We start from the raw sequence: 19470 nt of genomic DNA, 5'->3' as shown, positions 1-19470 counted from the left end.
AGTGCAGTTATGTAGGAACGTACCGCAACAGTAGATTCTCATGTAATCAGTGTTGCAGTAGTCCTTACTACTTGTACTTAGCTGTTGGGTATTCTCATGCATCTGCAGTGACCTCTAGAGCTCAAAATCTTTCCTCCTCAGTGTAAGAGATACCCTAGCCCTGGAACATCAGGACTTTCCAATATAAAGCTAGGGTCCACCTGCCCCATCTTAGAACTTTCTTCACCAGGTACAAAGGCCAAACACTTTGAAGGGAAAATAATTCACGTATAGAGAGAAGCACACAGCTATATTAATCTACCTCAGGATTGAGAAAGAAGGAAAACAGAGAGGGAGAAGTAATAAGGAGAAGAAAGGTTTAGTATGTCTGCCCTACTGTACTTCATGATGCTCTTGATGAGAAAGGTTAAGAAAAAATAATAGAGATGGCGGGAAGGCGAGAACATTAGAACGGTGATCTTGTTGAACATCTACTGTTATGGAAAGCTCCTACACGCCTGTACTATATCAATTGTTAGGTCACTGTTGCAGTCATCCTTATATTGGGATGATTCCTAGAGCTTCAAGCCAACAGAGGTGTGACCTGAGAATTGTAGATGGAATGTAGCAATCCCTGCAAGATGGCTGCAATGAATCCTATTCCAGTCCTAAAGTCAGTGTCTAGCAACAATATTTGGAGAAGGTGTGATACCATGTACACATGCCTACTTTAGGGATGGCTTGAGGAATTAATCTTCCTTTTAGGAAAGCCACACTACTAGTTTTGTTCCTGGCCCTATGAGCCATAACCGGGTCCACCAGGTTTACGAGCAACAAAATAGAATACACTGAGACAGACATTTAGGGATACTCTTTTTAGATACAAGCCAGCCTTCCTTTTTTCTAGTAAAATACATGGGCAATTGATTTGACTTCTAACTATCCCAGATTCTGTGAAAATAATATCCTAACTGCCTGTATACATCAATGGGAATGCAAGATTCTTTCTCCTTGATTTTGTGATTTTGGAAAGAAATTTGGAAACTGTATAGTCTGATTAAAAGAAAATTATGTCAGTTTTTGGCATGAAAAAAAAAGATGCATTGTCAGGCTCCTCCTATCTTTACGGTTCAGACACTGTCTTTATTGTGGTGGGAGTACTATACATGTGCTGTAGCAAATAGTTTAAAAAAGGGCTTGGGTAAGTTCTTTCCAGGATAATATTTAATCCCACATGGGGGGGGGGGTGACCTATTCTTAACAAGAACTGTTTCAGTAGTTCTAAAGTGTCCAAGGCTGGCTCCAAGGGTAAACAGACTGAGATGGCAGAGAGATAAACTTAGAAGTGTAAGTCAGGCCTGTTATGTACAGCTCACTGAGGTACTGAAGGATTAGGGAAACTGTTGTTGCTCATCGCATTTCCTGCCCTCTTGTCTGGCACCAGATGGAAAACCTATTCCATTGGAAAATGTAGGATTTCATTGTGGTAGGCTTTCTTACCTTCCTAATAATACTGAGCATGTTCTCTGTATATAGCAAACTGTATAAATGGCATCAAAATGAGATTATTCAGTCAGTCAGATGCAGTGCCTTCAGATTAGGATGTCCAAACAGCAATTTTCTGTGTCAGATCATCTGAATTGTAGGTAGCACCTATTGCTATCCATTTTCATGACTAGGGAAAACCAGTGCTGCACGGACCAAAAAGGTGCTATTAAGAGCATCTTTGGCATCTCCTGCCTCATTTTTGGGGTCACTTCCAGCAGTAAGAGAATTGCAGTGTCTACTTTATGAAGAAGGCATATATTGCCCAAACCTCTCTGCATGGAGCTCATGAGCAGAATTTTTTTTTAGCTATTTGGACATGTAAACAGGTACATCTCTACTGAACATCCACTTCTGTGGATCTGTCACTGATTTTCTATGTAAACAGGTACATCTCTACTGAACATCCACTTCTGTGGATCTGTCACTGATTTTCTATGTAAACAGGTACATCTCTACTGAACATCCACTTCTGTGGATCTGTCACTGATTTTCTATGTAAACAGGTACATCTCTACTGAACATCCACTTCTGTGGACCTGTCACTGATTTTCTGTGTAAACTGGTACATCTCTATTGAACATCCACTTCTGTGGTTCTGTCACTGATTTTCTATGTAAACAGGTACATCTCTACTGAACATCCACTTCTGTGGATCTGTCACTGATTTTCTATGTAAACAGGTACATCTCTACTGAACATCCACTTCTGTGGATCTGTCACTGATTTTCTTAACTGAGCAACCACTTTATGCTATTGAAACAATATGCAGACTACTTGAGCCCTTGAGGGACTTTCTGTGTTGAAAATCTTCCAAGCCAGATATTTATCGCCTGCAAAGGGGTAAAATTTTGTACCCCCCCCCCCCCCGTGTGCTGACACCACACTACTGCAATGTTCTCTGCCACTATCTTCAAGGTGCCCACTCTGTCTATATTTGACTAAAGAACTTGAGAGCCTGAATCAAAATCAACATCTCTTTTACACTGATATACTTTTTCTTTTGGGTGGCATCCCACATTCCCTAAACTTCTGTGGTTCTGTGCAAAAGCTTCCCAGGACAGATCTGAAGCATCTGCTGTAAGGGTCTTGTTCAGGGGGGCTGGTTCTGAGTGAATGGAATGTTCACACTGCTCTGCTTGGGCTACCATTCCAGCTCCTTAGCTATACAAGGAAAAATACTTACTACTTCTACTAATGATTAGGTGTGTTGTCTCCATGTGGATCTCAAGTACCTCTGGAGCTTTCTCATATGTAGGCTGTCTTTTAGTAGCATCAGGATTGTAGATGCTATATAACCTAGAGCTGTGAGGCACACTCTTGCTGTGGCTTCTTTCTGACCAACATTCTACATAAAATAAATCTCCACTTTGTTTGCAGGAATCAGGTTTTCTGAAGATTCCTGTCCAGCAATGAGCCTAGAAAAATCACTCTTTGGGATGGCAATCATTTTTATTTTCGCAGAATCACACTGAATCCTGGTTTGTGGAATAGATCCATGGTTACAGAAACAACCCTGTTCAGCTATACCTGTAAGGATATCTAAACGAGGCAATCATCCTTGAAGGTGAAAATGTGGATATCCTTTGTCTTGCAAAAGGCAGTCAAGTAGAGCCAGACATTCTGTAAACACCCTGTGTGAGGTTGTTAAACCAAAAGACAAGGATGTGAACTGAAAATACTACCTCCTTGTGAAAAATCTGAGAAAGCATCTGTAGTCCTGTTGGATCTGAATATGGAGACAGGCATCTTACAAGTCCTAGATGTCCATCAGCACTTCAGAAGAACATTTTGCCAGTAATCCTGCTGGTGGGGCACAGGGTCGTGGATGAAGTGAGGGAGGGGAATTGGAGGCAGGGATTTCATGCAGTCCTTGCTAAGGTTTCCACCCATCCCATTATCAGCGGGACACTCTTGGGTTGAGCTGCCTCATCTTGTTGCCCTACTGTGCAAAGTAGTGGGACCTGAAAGTCCAGCTTTTTGATCACACTAAACTGACATGGAAAAGCCACAATTACTTCAGGGTTTTCCATGGAAATTCAGTTACGTCACCAACTCGTACCTGCAGGAAGAGCTATTCCCTGTTAGGTTCAGGTGTTTTAAATCATGCAGCAATTGGCTGCAATTCATGAAGGGGGTGGAGATTGGGACAGGAAGAGTCCTACAAATATCAAGGCTATAGTTTTTTTTTTTCTTTGTTTTTCTTCCTAACAGCTGAGCCAGCCAGCCATCCATTCACCCAGACAGCAAACCATCCATCCAACCATTAATCCATCCATCCAGCTAGCTACTCCCACCAACCAGCTAGCCACTCCAGCAGCCAGCCGGCCGAGTTAGCTCGCCACGCTAACAACCAGCCAGCTAGTTAGCCACTCCAGCAGCCAGCCGGCCTAGTTAGCTAGCAACTCCAACAACCAGCCAGCTAGCTAGCCACACCATCAGCCAGCCAGCCAGCTACTAGCCACTCCAGCAGCCAGCTAGCCATTCCAGCAGCCATCCGGCTATTGCAACCATAACAGCATCTTCTTTACCACTCCTGTGGTGATGTCATGGTAGAGGGTGAGATCAGTATCATATTGGCCACACCTCCATGTTCCACTTTGGCCCACTTAAAAGGTGGCAACCCTAGTCCTAGCCACAATGCTGTTGGATGATGGGTCGTGATCAGCACCCCTCCCCACACGTCTTTCCCTTGTTGTCTCTCTCTCTTCAAGTTATGATAGAAATGATCCTTTTACATACCTTTTGCTGGCTTAACGTTTGCTTGCATATGATAAAAGGGACCTAGCGTGGATGTTAAAAACACTGTTTCACATACTGCATTACTTTATTCCTTTCTTCCATTTTAGGAGCACTTTGCTGGATTGGCTCTCAAATAACCAAGACTTATCTAGTCGGGCATTAAGTAGCTACACTTTGACATCCTCTGGTGTGTGTGTGGGGGGGGGGGGGTGAAAACTTAGCAAGGCATTGCTCTTGATGATGAATCCAGTGACTGCTACTCCAGATACTCACATCTCACAGTGTGTTTGTCCACCTAATTAGTTGTCAGGGTAAGGTATACAAGCTTTATACTAAAATAATTGTCAGACATCTCCCCTATTTCTTCTTCTGGGTGGTCAAGTATTGCCATTTAAATCTTATCATATAAGCATGGCAATTAATAGCCCTGAAGACCAAGGTGGCAGACATATATATCTTTTCACCAAATTTGTCCACTGTTATACTGTGTTTGTTACTGTGACATATCCTGACAGCAGGAACCAACTTGGACCATATTTCTAGACCTATGAACACCACTGATACATCTGCCACAAGATTCTCATAAAGGTATTTTTGGAGAGTTGGTCCAAGTCCTGGGGAGCTGCCACAAGGGCATCACCCAAATCTGCAATAATAGGATAAAAAAGACATTTCTGTGTCTCTGATGTCTCCCTGCCTTGACATCGGAAGAGGTCCTTTGCCCTAGTGAGAGGTTCTTCAAGTAACAGCCCCTCTGTAGGTGGATTACAGGAGATAATACCCTCATTGTCTGTTTCATAACTTGCTGTTCTCTGCTTGACTATAGCTGATCTCTGTCTGCATTTAACTTTGGATTTAAGTTATTTACTTAAGGTTTGGTTACTTCTATTTTTTATATCTTTCATACACTGCATTTTGTTTTAAGTTTTTTGTTCTATTTGGACTGTTAAGTGGCCTTGACTACACTCATTCAGGAAATATTTACTTTCCAGACAGTGAATAACATCTAGCTAATTAGTGGGAGGAGCTGAGAAATAGCATTCCTCATTTAAGAAGTATTTACTGGTATCCTTAATTAGCTATAGTGCTTGTTTGACTTGCTATTCTCTGCCTGCCTATTGCTGATTTCTGTCTGCATTTGATTTTTCTCACCCTCCTGACCTTCTGCTGTTGTACTTTTAAACTTGGTGGCTTTTGAGTTGCCATCCACTACTATAAATCTGATTTTGGACAGTCCACTCAGTCCCATCTCATCAGCTCATTCTACTCAGCACTGAGAGATCATCTGAGAAGGCCCTTCCCCTTAATATTTTAAAGTTGAATTATCTTCTGTTTCCTCCCTTCTCAGTTACTAAAAAACTGCACTTCATTCAGCTGGTTTACTGTATTTGTGCTTCATCCTACTTTATTTAGCTTTTTGCTGTACATTCTTAAAGTGTTCAGTTGCATTTAATCTGCTGCATTTATCACTGTCTGTTAGTAACCTGATTACACCGTAGCTATTATTCTAAGCCTCTTAGTTTTGATTTAAGCACTTGGACTCCAAACCACTTATTTTACATTAGGAAGGTTTGTGGTCTGCACTCTTGCAGAAGGAGAGGGTAGACTCTATCCTTCAGAGCTGGGAATTGCTGTTAATGTTTATTGTGCTTGTTATTCTAAGTGTCTCTGTTCTGATTTAAGTACTTAGGCTCAAAACCAGTTATTTTACCTTAGGATGGTTTGTGGTCAACACTCTTCTGGCAGGACAGGAAAGCCTACATCATTCTAAGCAGCTGTGAATTGCTGGTTGAAAGCCTATTGTGGTCTGTTATTCTAAATGTTTCTTAGTTCTGGTTTAAGCACTTGGGCTCCAAACCAGGTATTTTATACTAGGAAGGCATGTGGTCTACATTCTTGTGGCGTACTGTCTACACAGAATTTTGTTTAACTACTACAGCAGCTAGTTTGCACAAAGCTGATCACTGTTCATCAAGTTTCTTGTCCTATTGACCTACTCAATATTTAAATTTCTCTCAGTCCTCCATAGTACATCAGTAGCCCTGGATATGCACTTCCTGACTCTCTCTGTGGCCAGTCTGGTTGATATGGGCATTCTAAAGCACTGTAGCAATTGCCTCATGTACACTGACAACTCATTATTTTTAATAAAGCAGATAATGTATGTGAGAGGTATAAATACACTTCAAAGCTGAAGGCAAAACCTTCTCATAAAACCAAAAATAATCCTATACAGGCTGTCAGTGACACTTGCACCACACCTATGGCACAGGGAAAAGACCCTACACATAAAACTACTTATGCTGAGGTAACTTACAGGTAACCTTCCTAAAAAAACTAAGACCTCCTGCATAAGATGATCAAATAGAGGATCCTCATCCATCACGGAAACACTCCATTAAAACACCACCCACCGCTACACATAGTAACACTGTATCCAGTGCTTCTACTGCTAAGCCCTTAAGGCAAACAAGCACACAGCCAAATTGCCTGGTCCTTGGTGATTCTATAGTGAGATACACTGATGTCCACCTCACCAGAATGAGTAAGGAGAGAGTCACAGTTTGTTGCCTTTCCAGGGCTATGATCCATCAAGTCACACTGGAACTCAGGTCATTGAACCACAGGTAGCAGTATGACTTTGTCATAGTCCACGTGGGTGTTAATGACCTGAGATGTACCTCCCTTGACTATGTGAAGTGAGACATGACCGAGCTCACTGATTATGTGTCGCAGACAGGTATGAACCTAGCACTGAGCAGCATACTACATTCTCCAAGGATGATGCCATGTTACCAACAGCAAATTATTGATTTTAATAATTAGCTTAGCTTCTGGTATCACTTAAAGGGGAAACAATATTTGATAGCCTGGGAGGACATGTTGGACAGACCATGCTGCTTTGGCAGGGATAGCCTGCACTTATCCCCTCTAGGCTTTCAGATATTGGCCAAGACCTTTTGCACCCTCATAGTGTCTTTTTTAGGTGATGCCAAATAGATAAACCTACCAACTTAAATGAACCTATGAAGGAATATCAGAAGGTGGTACTGCTCAATGCTAGACGTCTTCACAAGAAACTCTGCTCTCTGGAGAGTGTAGACATCTGTGTAGTAACAGATACATGGTTTAAAGTCACAGAGAGTACCCCAGCAATGCAAGGTTATAATGCCTTTCACACCTTTAGACCAACTACTGCACATGTGGGAACTAAAGGTGGAAGAGTCTCAGTCTATATTAAAACCAACCTCATATCCAGACTAGTTAACGTGTATAACTCACTGGAACTCGTATATGTGCAATTCACCATAATACAAAGGGTCTTGTACTATATCCTTGCAATGTATATGTCTCCCTCCAAGTCCCAGTAAACCCATGCTACCTGTCTCAATGTGAGACCCTCACTATTAAAACCAATATGATATTCATGGTGAACCTCAACTACCCCTATACAACTTGTAATTCACAAGTCAAGTGATTCCTAAATGTTGTTGATACAAACATCCTTGACCTTGTGCTCACAAACATGGGGGGGGGGGCAATGTCCATCACCCAATTTAATGTCTTCACTTGTCAAATCTGACCATAAGGCAGTATCACTTGAAATAAAAATTAAATACAGGGATCCAGAGAAACCAAAAACCTTTAAGAACAATTCAAAGGCTAACGTTTCTCTCTATTAAGTACTTCTTCTTTCAGTTGTTCCCTTTAGAAGTCGCTACAGCAGATCATCAGTTTCCTTTTCTTCCTGTCCTCCGCATCTTCCTCTGTCAAACCAGCCACCTGCAAGTCCTCTCTCACTGCATCCATAAACCTTATATTAGGCCTTCCTCTTTTCCTCTTACCTGGCAGCTCCATCCTTAGCATCCTTCTCCCTATATACCCGTCATCTCTCCTCAGCACATGTCCAAACCAATCCAATCTCGTCTCTCTGGCTTTGTCTGCAAACTGTCCAACCTGAGCTGACCCTCTAATATACTGATTCCTAATCTTGTCTATCCTCATCACACCCACTGCAAATCTTAACATCTTTAACTCTGCCATCTCCAGCTCTGACTCCTGTCTTTTCATCAATGCCACCGTCTCCAACCCATATAACATAGCTGGTCTCACTACCCTCCCTTAGACCTTCCCATTCACTCTGACTGGTAACAATCAGTCTCAAATCACTCCTGACACTATTCTACACCCACTCCAGCCTGCCTGCACACTTACTCACCTCCCTTCCACACTAACCATTACTCTGAACTGTTGATCCCAAGTATTTAAACTCATCCACCTTCACCAACTCTACTCCCTGCATCTTCACCATTCCTCGATCCTCCCTCTCATTCACACATACATTCTGTCTTAGTCCTGCTGACCTTCACTTCTCTTCTCTCTAGAGTATATCTCCACCTCTCCAAGGTCTCCTCAACCTGTTCCCTACTCCACTACAAATGACAATGTCATCCGCAAACATCATAGTCCACGGGGACTCCTGTCTGATATCATTTGTCAATGTGTCCATCACCATTGCAAATAAGAAGGGGCTCAGAGCTGATCCTTGATGCAATCTCACCTCCACCTTGAATGCATCCATCACTCTTACTGCAGACCTCACTACTGTCAAAATATCCTCGCACATATCTTGTACCACTCTTACATACTTCTCTGCCACTCCCGACTTTCTCATACAACACCATAACTCCTCTCCAGGTCCCCTATCATATGCTATCTCTAAGTCCGAAAAGACACAATGCAATTCCTTCTGACCTTCTCTGTACTTCTCCATCAACATCCTCAGAGCAAAAATTGCATCTGTAGTGCTCTTTCCCTGCATGAAACCATACTGCTGTTCACTAATCATCACGTCCCTTCTTAACCTAGCTTCCACAACTGTTTCCCATAACTTTGTGATGTGACTGATCAGTTTTATCCCTCAATGTGTAGAACTTCATTGTAAATGGCATCACCCACACTGAACCAGAGACCTTTGCCAATCTTTTTTGCTGACAGGTGTAGGTCAAGTCCCCCCCCCCCACAATAGTCCAAAGGAAATACTGCATACCACAATCCCCCCAACCATTGCTAGGGAACAGATTATCAATGTACTTTCCAAGGCCAATAACTCTGCATTGATGGGGTCTGATAACATCCCAGAATGTTTAATAAATAACATGAAATGTGAACTTTCTGGTCTACTTAAATCACTTTTAAACTGCAGCCTTCAGTCAGATTTCATGCCCAAAAAACAGAAGACGGCTACAGTCATTCCCCTGCACATAGGAAGTCCAAACACTGAGCCAGGTAACTTAAGGCCCATAAGTCTTACCAGCCTTATATGTAAGGCCATGGAAATAATAAGCATGGACATGATAAATGAGGACACAGGTAACCTGCAATCACTGTTCGGCTTTGTTAAAGGAAGGTCATGCCTATTAAACTTGGTGGATTTTTTGAGAGGGTCACCAAAGCACTACATGACGGTAAGAATGTGCACATGGCTTACCTCAACCTGGCCAAGGCTTTTGATACAATACCCTACTCAGCCATTATAGAAAAGCTCACTAATTTAGGTATAAACCCTTTTATCACCCACTGGATAGCTAACTGGCTCACTGATAGGACCCAGGATGTCAAAATAAGTGAGGCCAGCTCTCCACCACGAGTTCAGTCACTAGCGGACTCCCCCAGGGCTCAGTACTGGATGGCGCTTTTTTGGGATCTATTTTTCTGTAATGAAAGCAAATGCTGAAGGTTTATGGCTAAGTTAGCAGATAATTACAAGCTGGGGGTTATTATCGACTCCCTTGCAGACACTAGCATTCTTCAGGAAGGTCTATATCTGACTAACAATTGGTGCCAAAGCCATGGTCTTAAATTCAATGCTAAGACATGCATAATTGTACCCTTTGGGAAGTCAACCATTCTAGCTAATTACCACATTGATAATACACCTCTAAATCTTGATACAGTGGTCAGGGATCTGGGTACTCATGTAGACAGTAGCTTTAACCACCACGTGGCAACAACGGTAAGGAAATCCTTTTATATACTGGACAACTTAAAAGTAAGGACATGGCATCTAGGTCCAAAGAGATCATTATCCCATTATACTTTGCCCTTATCAGACCAGTCATAGAGTACAATGTTCCATTTGATATGTATCTGACCAGGCATATGCAGTAACTAGAGCAACCTTAGTGGTTCCTTATAAAAAGAATACAAGGCATAACAAACCTGCCTTATGCAGAGCACCTTAAAGCTGCTTCCCTCTACTCAGTCTTGTATAGACTCTGGAGGGTTGATCTATGCCTGGCTAAGAAGCCCCACACTATGACTCTCCTACATATTCATATGTCAAACTACTAGAAATACAAAGTCTAGGGACCTGAATTTTGTAAGTGACTTAAAGAGATTGTGCTGGGGAGACAGATATGCATCCCAGAGACTGCCCCTCCTATGGAACAGGCTTTCCAACCACGAGAAGCTGAGTTCATCTATTACCTAGTTTAAGCGCAACCCAGAATAGTGGATGAGGAAAAGGAAATTTACATTGGGCCTGGCACCCATGTCCCATATGGACAGAGGTAGCTTATAAATGTCTGGTCCTCCATGTCCTATTTAGATACACAGCATCATTATTCTTTCAGAAAAACTTGACTGGACTTAGAAAAAAACAATCCTCCCAAGTTGTTAGTGTTAGCCTAGTAACACTCTATGAATCTATAAGGGTGAGTGTTGATATCTGAGAGTAATCTAACTCTTCTCCTCACTTTTTTTTCCTTCTCTGCCTGGTCAGTAAAAGGCCTCTCTTCCTCTTGAAGGGGGATTTCCTGACACTGAAGGATCTGTTCTTTACTGAAGGCCTTCAGTAAGCCATGTACCAGGTGGAATCACTGCTCTGGGACAGGCTGGGCAACAGGATATTCACAAAAAAGGGAAGACCTGCACACAGACCAGGCATCTATTGGAAGGTAGGTGATGAACAAATACTTTTGAATTACTAGTCTTTTTAAGGAAAATGTCTGCTTTGGAAATCACAGCTTCCACATGGGATTATAGACATCCACACCAAAGCCTTTGACCTCTTTTCTAAGAATAGGGGGAATCCCACTATCCCAGAGGTTCCCAAACTTTTTCTATTTTCAGCTCCCTTGCTGAATCCAGATTTTCCCAAGGCCCCCCTTCCTGCGGCGCACATAAAGTGCATATTTCAAGGGGTTCCCAAAGTGTGTGCTGTGGCACCCTGGGGAGCCACCGCTTCCTCACAGGGGTGCCGCAAACTAATAAGCATAGCTGCAAAATAAACCACGAACAGTTCGTGGTTTATTCTGCAGTTAAGGTTATTAGTTTGCTGCGAGTGTGAGTGAATGCAGGAATGAATGAAGAAGTGGCTGTGTGTGTGTGAGATCGGGAGAGTGTGAGCGATGTGTGAGTGAATGCAGGTATGAATGAGGAAGTGGCTGTGTTTGTGTATGTGTGAGATTGGGAGAGCAATGTGAGAATGAATGTGGGTATGAATGAGGAAGTGACTGTGCATGTGTGAGATTGGAAGAGTGAGAGGGATGTATGAATGAATGTGAAAGTGGGTGCGTGGCATGTGGATGTGAGATCGGGAGAGTGAGAGCGATGTGTGAGTGAATGCAGGTATGAATGAGGAAGTGACTGTGTGTGTGTGAATGAATGCAGGCATGAATGAAGAAGTGGTGCTTTGTGTGTGTGTGTGTGTGTGTGTGTGTGTGTGTGTGTGTGTGTGTGTGTGTGTGTGTGTGTGTGTGTGTGTGTGTGTGTTTCACACCTCTCAACTGTATAGATTTTCGCAGAATGTCCAGATTTGTGCCTCATATTTTTGGTGTGTTCCACCTAAAATCTGTACTTTTCTGGCAAATAGTTGAAGATTGAAGTCAATATATAATGACAAACATTTGAGTTTAAGACTCCACATCCTTCAGAGAATTCATGCTAATGCAAAATTTATTTATTTTATTTATTTATTTTACATTTGTTGACCAGGCTAGTCCAACTGGATATATGTCCATTTTCAGTAGAGGCCCAGGGAGAAAAGCTCCACATACAGATGAATATTTACAAAGACATTGGTACATTACAAAGTTTTGGCAATCATTTCATTTCATTGGATTAAGCTTATTAACAAGAAAAAATCCTAGTGCATATCAGCTATGGATATTCATACAAAATATGTACAATGACATTATTAAACTGTAAAAGCTATTATTCTATCAACTTTCTAAGTTTGTAAGAGCAATATTTAAAATTTGTCCCTATTTGTCTCCCATCATTTTAGGTTTTGTCCATATTTTTAGAGCAAAATATCTGGACAAAGCCTAAAATGATGGGGGACAAATAGAAACAGATTTTAAATATTGCTCTTACAAACTTAGAAAGCTGATAGAGTAATAGGTTTTGCATAAGCAAGAATTCTCTGAAGGATGTGGAGTCTTAAACTCAAATGTTTGTCATTATTTTAATGACTTCAATCCTCAATTATTCGCCAGAAAAGTACAGGGAACACACCAAAAATATGAGGCACAAATCTGGGCATTTAATCTCACACACACACACACACACACACACACACACACACACACACACACACACACACATAAAGTCACTTCCTCATTCATACCTGCATTCACTCACACATCTCTCTCTCTCTCTCTCTCTCCTGATCAAACAAACGCACACACAGTCACTTCCTCTTTCATACCTGCATTCACTCACACATCGCTCTCTTTCCCGATCAAACACACACACAGTCACTTCCTCCTTCAAACTTGCATTCACTCACACATCGGTCTCTCTCTCTCCTGATCAAACAAACGCACACACAGTCACTTCCTCTTTCATACCTGCATTCACTCACACATCGCTCTCTTTCCCGATCAAACACACACACAGTCACTTCCTCCTTCAAACCTGCATTCACTCACACATCGGTCTCTCTCTCTCTCCCGATCACACACACACACACACACACACACACACACACACACACACACACACACACACACACACACACACACACACACACACACACACACACACACACACACACACACACAGTCACTTCCTCATTCATACATGCATTCATTCATACATCGCTCTGTCACACCCACTTACGCATTCATCCATACATTGCTGTCACTGTCTGTCACACCCACACGCCACACACCCATTTACGCATTCATTCATACATCGCTCTCACTCTCCCAATCTCACACTCACATACCACACACCCACTTATGCATTCATTGATACATCCCTCCCTCCCAATCTCACACACACACACACACACACACACACACACACACACACACACACACGCACACACACACACACATACACAGCCACTTCTTCATTCATTCCTCCATTCACTCACACATTGCTCTCACTCTCCCGATCTCTCTCTCTCACACACACACACACACACACACACACACACACACACACACACACACACACACACACACAGAGCCACTTCTTCATTCATTCCTCCATTCACTCACATTGCTCTCAATCTCCCGATCTCACACACACACACACACACACACACACACACACACACACACACACACACACACACACACACACACACACACACAACTTCTTCATTCATTCCTCCAGTCACTCACACATTGCTCTCACTGTCCCGCTCTCTCACACACACACACACACACACACACACACACACACTTCTTCATTCATTCCTGCATTCACTCACACATCACTCTCACTCTCTCGATCTCACACACATACACACACACACACACACACACACACACACAGCCACTTCTTCATTAATTCCTGCATTCACTCACACATCACTGTCACTCTCCCGATCTCACACAAACACACACACAGACTCTTTTGCTTTCATGCACGCATTCACTCACACACGCAGACAGACACACACACACACTCATACAGGCATTCACTTACCTGCCATCAGCTGCTGCTGCTCGCAGCACCCCTGTGAGGAAGCTGCAGCTCCCCAGGGTGCCACAGCGCACAGTTTGGGAACCACCACACTATCCCTTTCTAAAATGATTAAATAGGCTTCCACATAGCACCTTTAGCAGCAATCTCAAAAAAAAAATGAAAAAGTAGTACGCAAAAATGGTAGTGTTCTACCTTCCATCACACAGATGCATGCTGCTCAGGGGGCTGCTTCAGGTTTAAGGGCTGTGAGTTTTAAGATCAAGAAGTTTGTCATGGGCAGTGATTCTTAAGATCACTAACAGATCTAACAGATGCTCCATTCTGCATTTAGTTTGCAGTCTGAGGAATCTTCATTCCTGTCTCAGAGTACTACAATACCTCAAACATCATCAGCCAATGTGGAATAGCTCACAAATGCAATATTACAATGTTTGCTGCTTTCCTATCTCTCTATTAAAAAAAAAAAAATGTTGCATGGCCTTCAGTCCAAGTGGTTTATTAATAGATGATATGAAAATGTAACACTAACCTGTTACAGTAATAGGCTTATCTGAAACTAAATTCATTTTTTTCACTGAAAAGTCTTGAGAAAAAAAAATCTGTTACTAAATGGTAAATCTCACAGGTGAACACATGGAAGTCTTAACGTGTGAAAAGGACTATTGTGAAAAACACCATGAGATACTAAGAGATACAATTGTATAAGTAAACATACAGCGTCTTATAAATAAGAAATAAAATTAATTATTCTAGTCAGTTTTGCACAGGAGAATGAGAATACTGCATTCTTTGTTTTGAATTTATGTCAAAGAGCAGCTTAAAAAACTCATTCTGACTAACTGCTGTTAGAGATTTAGGAGATGGGTATAATTAAAAAAAAAGCTTATATTTCATAAAAATGAGTGTAATGTACTGAGTGCTTTGTGATGGGCTACATTACATTGTGCATGTCACTAACTGCCTAATGGAAGGAAAACTGTGCTGGCAGATAAGACTATACAACTAAGGAAAGCTTTGTATTTTTGTTTTTGTAAGCTAAAAGGAAAAAAAAAATGTCACGGACAGAAAAAGTGATGTGAATTTGTTAAAAGTTTGTGTCCTAAGGTCATTAACTTTCTCGTCAGGCAGATAACCAATTATTTTCAAAGACTGCTAACCTGATATGTTTAACTGAAATACTTTGATCATGACATGCACAATGAGGTGATATATTTAGTTTCCAGGTGTGCTGTTGCAGCTTGGATTTATGTACACTGACGTAGTGTATAAACATGAAGAACTATGTCGACAACTGGAATATAAATTTGCTATTGTACTAGTACAAATTATATCATAAACTTAAAAATCCATGCATGAAAATGTTAAACAGAATTTCAGCATTAGTTATATACATTTCTTGAACAAATGAAAATACATTTCTTAGCTTTATTAAGTTTGTTGCTCTGTGTGTGTGTGTGTGTGTGTGTGTGTGTGTGTGTCTTTAATACTAAGTAGTTCATGATAACATCAGCTGTGCTCATGAGGAAAGGCAGTGATTGATAAAGAATATTTTCAATGCACACAGAAACCCATAATGAGAAACACTGCCATCCTGTGGTAAAATATGTTGAATGTCAGTCTGGAAACATTCTTCGAGCATCAGCTTAATATAAATCACTTCTTGCTAATAAAAAGCATGGATTATGACTTTTTTCTGTAAAAACATGTCACTTTCTTTGACAGCAGAGATGGGAAGGCCCATAAAGGCATTGTCAGCTTAAAGTGAAATGACAAACAGAACATAAAACTGTATACCGTGTCTAGAATGAAATAACCAATTTAGTGTGAATCAATGGAAGAAAGTATAAGGTTAGGGTCAAGTATGGAAAAATCTGAACAGTCCCTGACATCTGCCTAAATGATTATCCCCCTCAGTTGGTTCTCGCCCCCTTCACACAGAGAATTAGTGGGTTAGCTGACCAAGAGATGGTATGCTGTTCAAAAGGAAAAGCAAACAACAACAACAGAGAACAAGCAAAAACACACCGTTAAAAAAACAAACAAAAAAAAAAAACAGACATGCACTTATGCCTATGTAAATGGTAATCTTTTCTTTCACAGATTCAGAAACATTCCATTCTTCTTCAAGTTACAGAAGATGCAAATTTAAATGTGAAACACAAAACCAATGCACCATCTAACAGAATGCAATAATGCAAACTGGAATATACAGAATTATACAAACCATCGTTGACGCTGGCAGCAAGTGAAAGCACAAGAAAGTAAAAACAAAAAAGAACATTTAGAACAGGTAAACAACTATATAGTTAAAAGAACCTCCTTCAAAAAAGTATTACAAAACTTATTTTTACATGTTTCACACAGTAAGTAGGACAGGGCTTTAATAAAATCATCTACACTGTATCTTTCAAGTTTTTGCTAAATCCACAATTATGCAGTAGTACTGATAATGCAACATATCTTAATACTTTATTATAGAAAGAAAACTTGCATAACAGTACAAAAGTAGTGCAATTCAATAGTAGTTACCAGTCACAAAAGAATCTGCCAGAGCTAAAAACAATATTTCATACTGAAGTGTTGTCAAATTAGCAGCAGGCTAACAGAAAACATCCCATGAAGTTGTGATGTCACAAACATGGTTTGGTAAAAAGAAAACTTTAAAGACAAAGCTTAAATGGACAGAGAACCACCTTCCAAATATTTGAGCATATATTATAACGAAGTTGAATTAGCAACTTGCAACATTAGATACTCTTTGTGAGAAAGAATGAAAGTGGTTGAAAGCTTTCAACGATAATCCAAAACATGGCTGGGAGTACAGTTAGTGAAATGACAACATATGCTACCAGGGCAGATATTTTTTGAGAAATGTCTTTTCCAGATGTCTGAGATCAAAAATGTGAGAACATACCCCAATATAAAACTTCAAAATAAGCACATCATTTTAAAGGTTTTATTATTTTATATACCTTTATTATACTCTACTTTTGACTCATGACGTTTGACACACTGAACTGACAAATGGTACTGCTTGCATATGAAATCAATTTTTGATGTAAATACAAAATCTTTCAGTTCATAATGGAAATCAAAGTTTGAAAAGTAACTGCAGTCATCTTCAGCTTGCAGTCTTGAGACACAAAAAATGCATTCATTATTTAGGGTTTGGAAAAAATGGTCTAATGTGGGTAGCCACTTTAATTTTTATACACGGTGTCCAAGTGGACTTATAGTCAGTGGGAAGTTTTTATCAGTCACCAACAATTATTACTGTCCCTGGCTGTCAAGCAGTAAAACAAACCTGATAACAGGGAGAGAGGTGTCATATATTTTATACCACAGCTTCTGCATCCTTGCTTTATCATCCTACTTGGGAAATATTTATGGCACTATGTCAATGGCCATTTTCACATTATTAAATCACCTTTCTGGATGCAAGAAAAGTTGTGAATATCTCAGAACTATGTACTGGTTGGCATCATTAAAAGGTATACAGATCTGTAAGCAAAAATGCCATATTTTGTTGTTCTGACAAACTAATTCAATATAAATTCATATTTAGCCATAACAGTATATAACCATCACATATGACTTTTGAAGATGCATTCAAAAATAAATAAAACAAACATGGATAAGATATAGCAATCATGCTTTCATTGAACCTGCACATACTAGTTGACTCTCTTGATTCCTTCAGAGAACAACTCTCATATTTCGGGTACACCTTGGTGTCACATGTAGGAATATACAACTATGTCACAATGTAGTGGCACCCAAAATGTGGCAAGTGGCCCTGTGCCTTTACATGTAAGCAATCTTCTTTGTTTCCTTTCTTCTCTAGTAAGACTCAGCGTGACTGCCTATGAATTCACATTTCAGTCTACCAACTTTAACCCTGAGTTTCAAACAGAATAATATGTCTATCCAACAGAATCGAAAATCTCTAGTAACTAGACCTCCACTTATAGTACACCTGAGGAATCACAAGCCCCTGATGCAAACAGAACATTTATTTTTTTTATTTATTTACTTACTTTTTCCCTTTCTTCTTTTCTTCATTTTTTTTTTTTGCAAGAGCCCAAGCAGTTCCAATATATTTCTTTCTAGCCCACTTTTAAATCTATTTAAAAGCATGAAGGTGCTCTAACGTGCATATGACAGTCAGCATACCCTGTGAGTACCGGATCTAAATGGGTATATTCTTTGATGTATATTTCTATTAAACCCTTAGATTTTTGGCCTCGCCACAGAAATACCCATAAGTTCACTTTAATACAGTCTTCCCAACAAAGGTCCTTAAATCATATCAGCAAAAAATGGTAAGATAAACTGTAGTGCTTCAGTCAAATTTCTCCCCCGGCCTTTACCCAGCAGTCAAATCACAAGCAGGCTGGGCACTTCACTTATTAATACAATGAAAACAAGAGAAAAGACAAACTTACAAAGTGCACTCTGTGGCAATCCTACTGGATAAAGGGAATTGAGCCAACATTATGAGTATTTGCAGGCACACATTCCTATAGGCATACCTTATAAAAATATTACAAATGATAACATACATATAATCAGCTCCATATTCAGAAGTCAGATGCCTTACACCTGAATTCAAGTGAAAGCATTTTAAAATAGAATATCTTTTGGCCTTTTGGAACATTCCTTCAGTTACCACAGGTGGCTATGCTTGATCCAGAATGTAGGGATACGGAATCACTCCTGATCTCCCTAGACTTGATCCAAACATTTTTTTTACTGCCTGAGAGGAAACAGAAGGCATCTCATTGCAGCATTGCATGCAAGGCCATAAGGATTTATTTTTGTTTATATGCCCTACTAATTCCCTATCACCCTCCCATACTCAACATGCAATTACTTAAAGCTGTAACAGACAAAATATAAATCAGCCAGTGTGCACCGCAGTATTTTGTAAGCTTAGTACACATACCCCAGTATCATCAGCAGGGTTGCTATCACAGCCTGTGCCCTCTTCACTCCCCTGAGATAGTTGAGACAATAAAATACTGTTGCCTTTCCTTTCCCCACTAGTTGGGTCCTCATGTACCGGTATTGATAGATGAACATAGGCCAGCTGGGTCACAGTTAGGGTTCCCTCCATCTGCATCATGAAGAAAACAGGCAATGTATCATACCATATCATATATTAAAGATAACACAAACAAACATCTATAAGACGCTAATGGAGATGAAGGGTCAGAAGGGATGGATTGGGACTTGAAAATGAATAAATGCTTGAAATCT

At 40.6% G+C, this 19470-nt stretch overlaps 1 protein-coding gene across 3 annotated transcripts in view; it reads right to left on the bottom strand.

The window, feature by feature from the left end:
- GULP1 (GULP PTB domain containing engulfment adaptor 1) overlaps positions 1-19470 on the bottom strand; it is a 4195041-nt gene that overhangs the window by 234978 nt on the left and 3940593 nt on the right. For 2 of the 3 annotated variants that reach the window (XM_044075155.1, XM_044075158.1), the window contains exon 19: positions 16436-16446. The exons of the other annotated variant lie outside the window; for it this stretch is intronic. In XM_044075155.1, coding sequence (XP_043931090.1) covers positions 16436-16446 — 11 coding nt within the window. The remainder of the gene's footprint in view (positions 1-16435; positions 16447-19470) is intronic. 3 annotated transcript variants of the gene reach the window in all.

This window comes from Protopterus annectens, chromosome 6.part0, assembly GCF_019279795.1.
Source record: "Protopterus annectens isolate FY-2018-M chromosome 6.part0, PAN1.0, whole genome shotgun sequence".
NCBI lineage: Eukaryota > Metazoa > Chordata > Ceratodontiformes > Protopteridae > Protopterus > Protopterus annectens.
The sequence above is the reverse complement of the archived record's forward strand: the minus strand, read 5'-3'. Positions and strand labels throughout refer to the sequence as shown.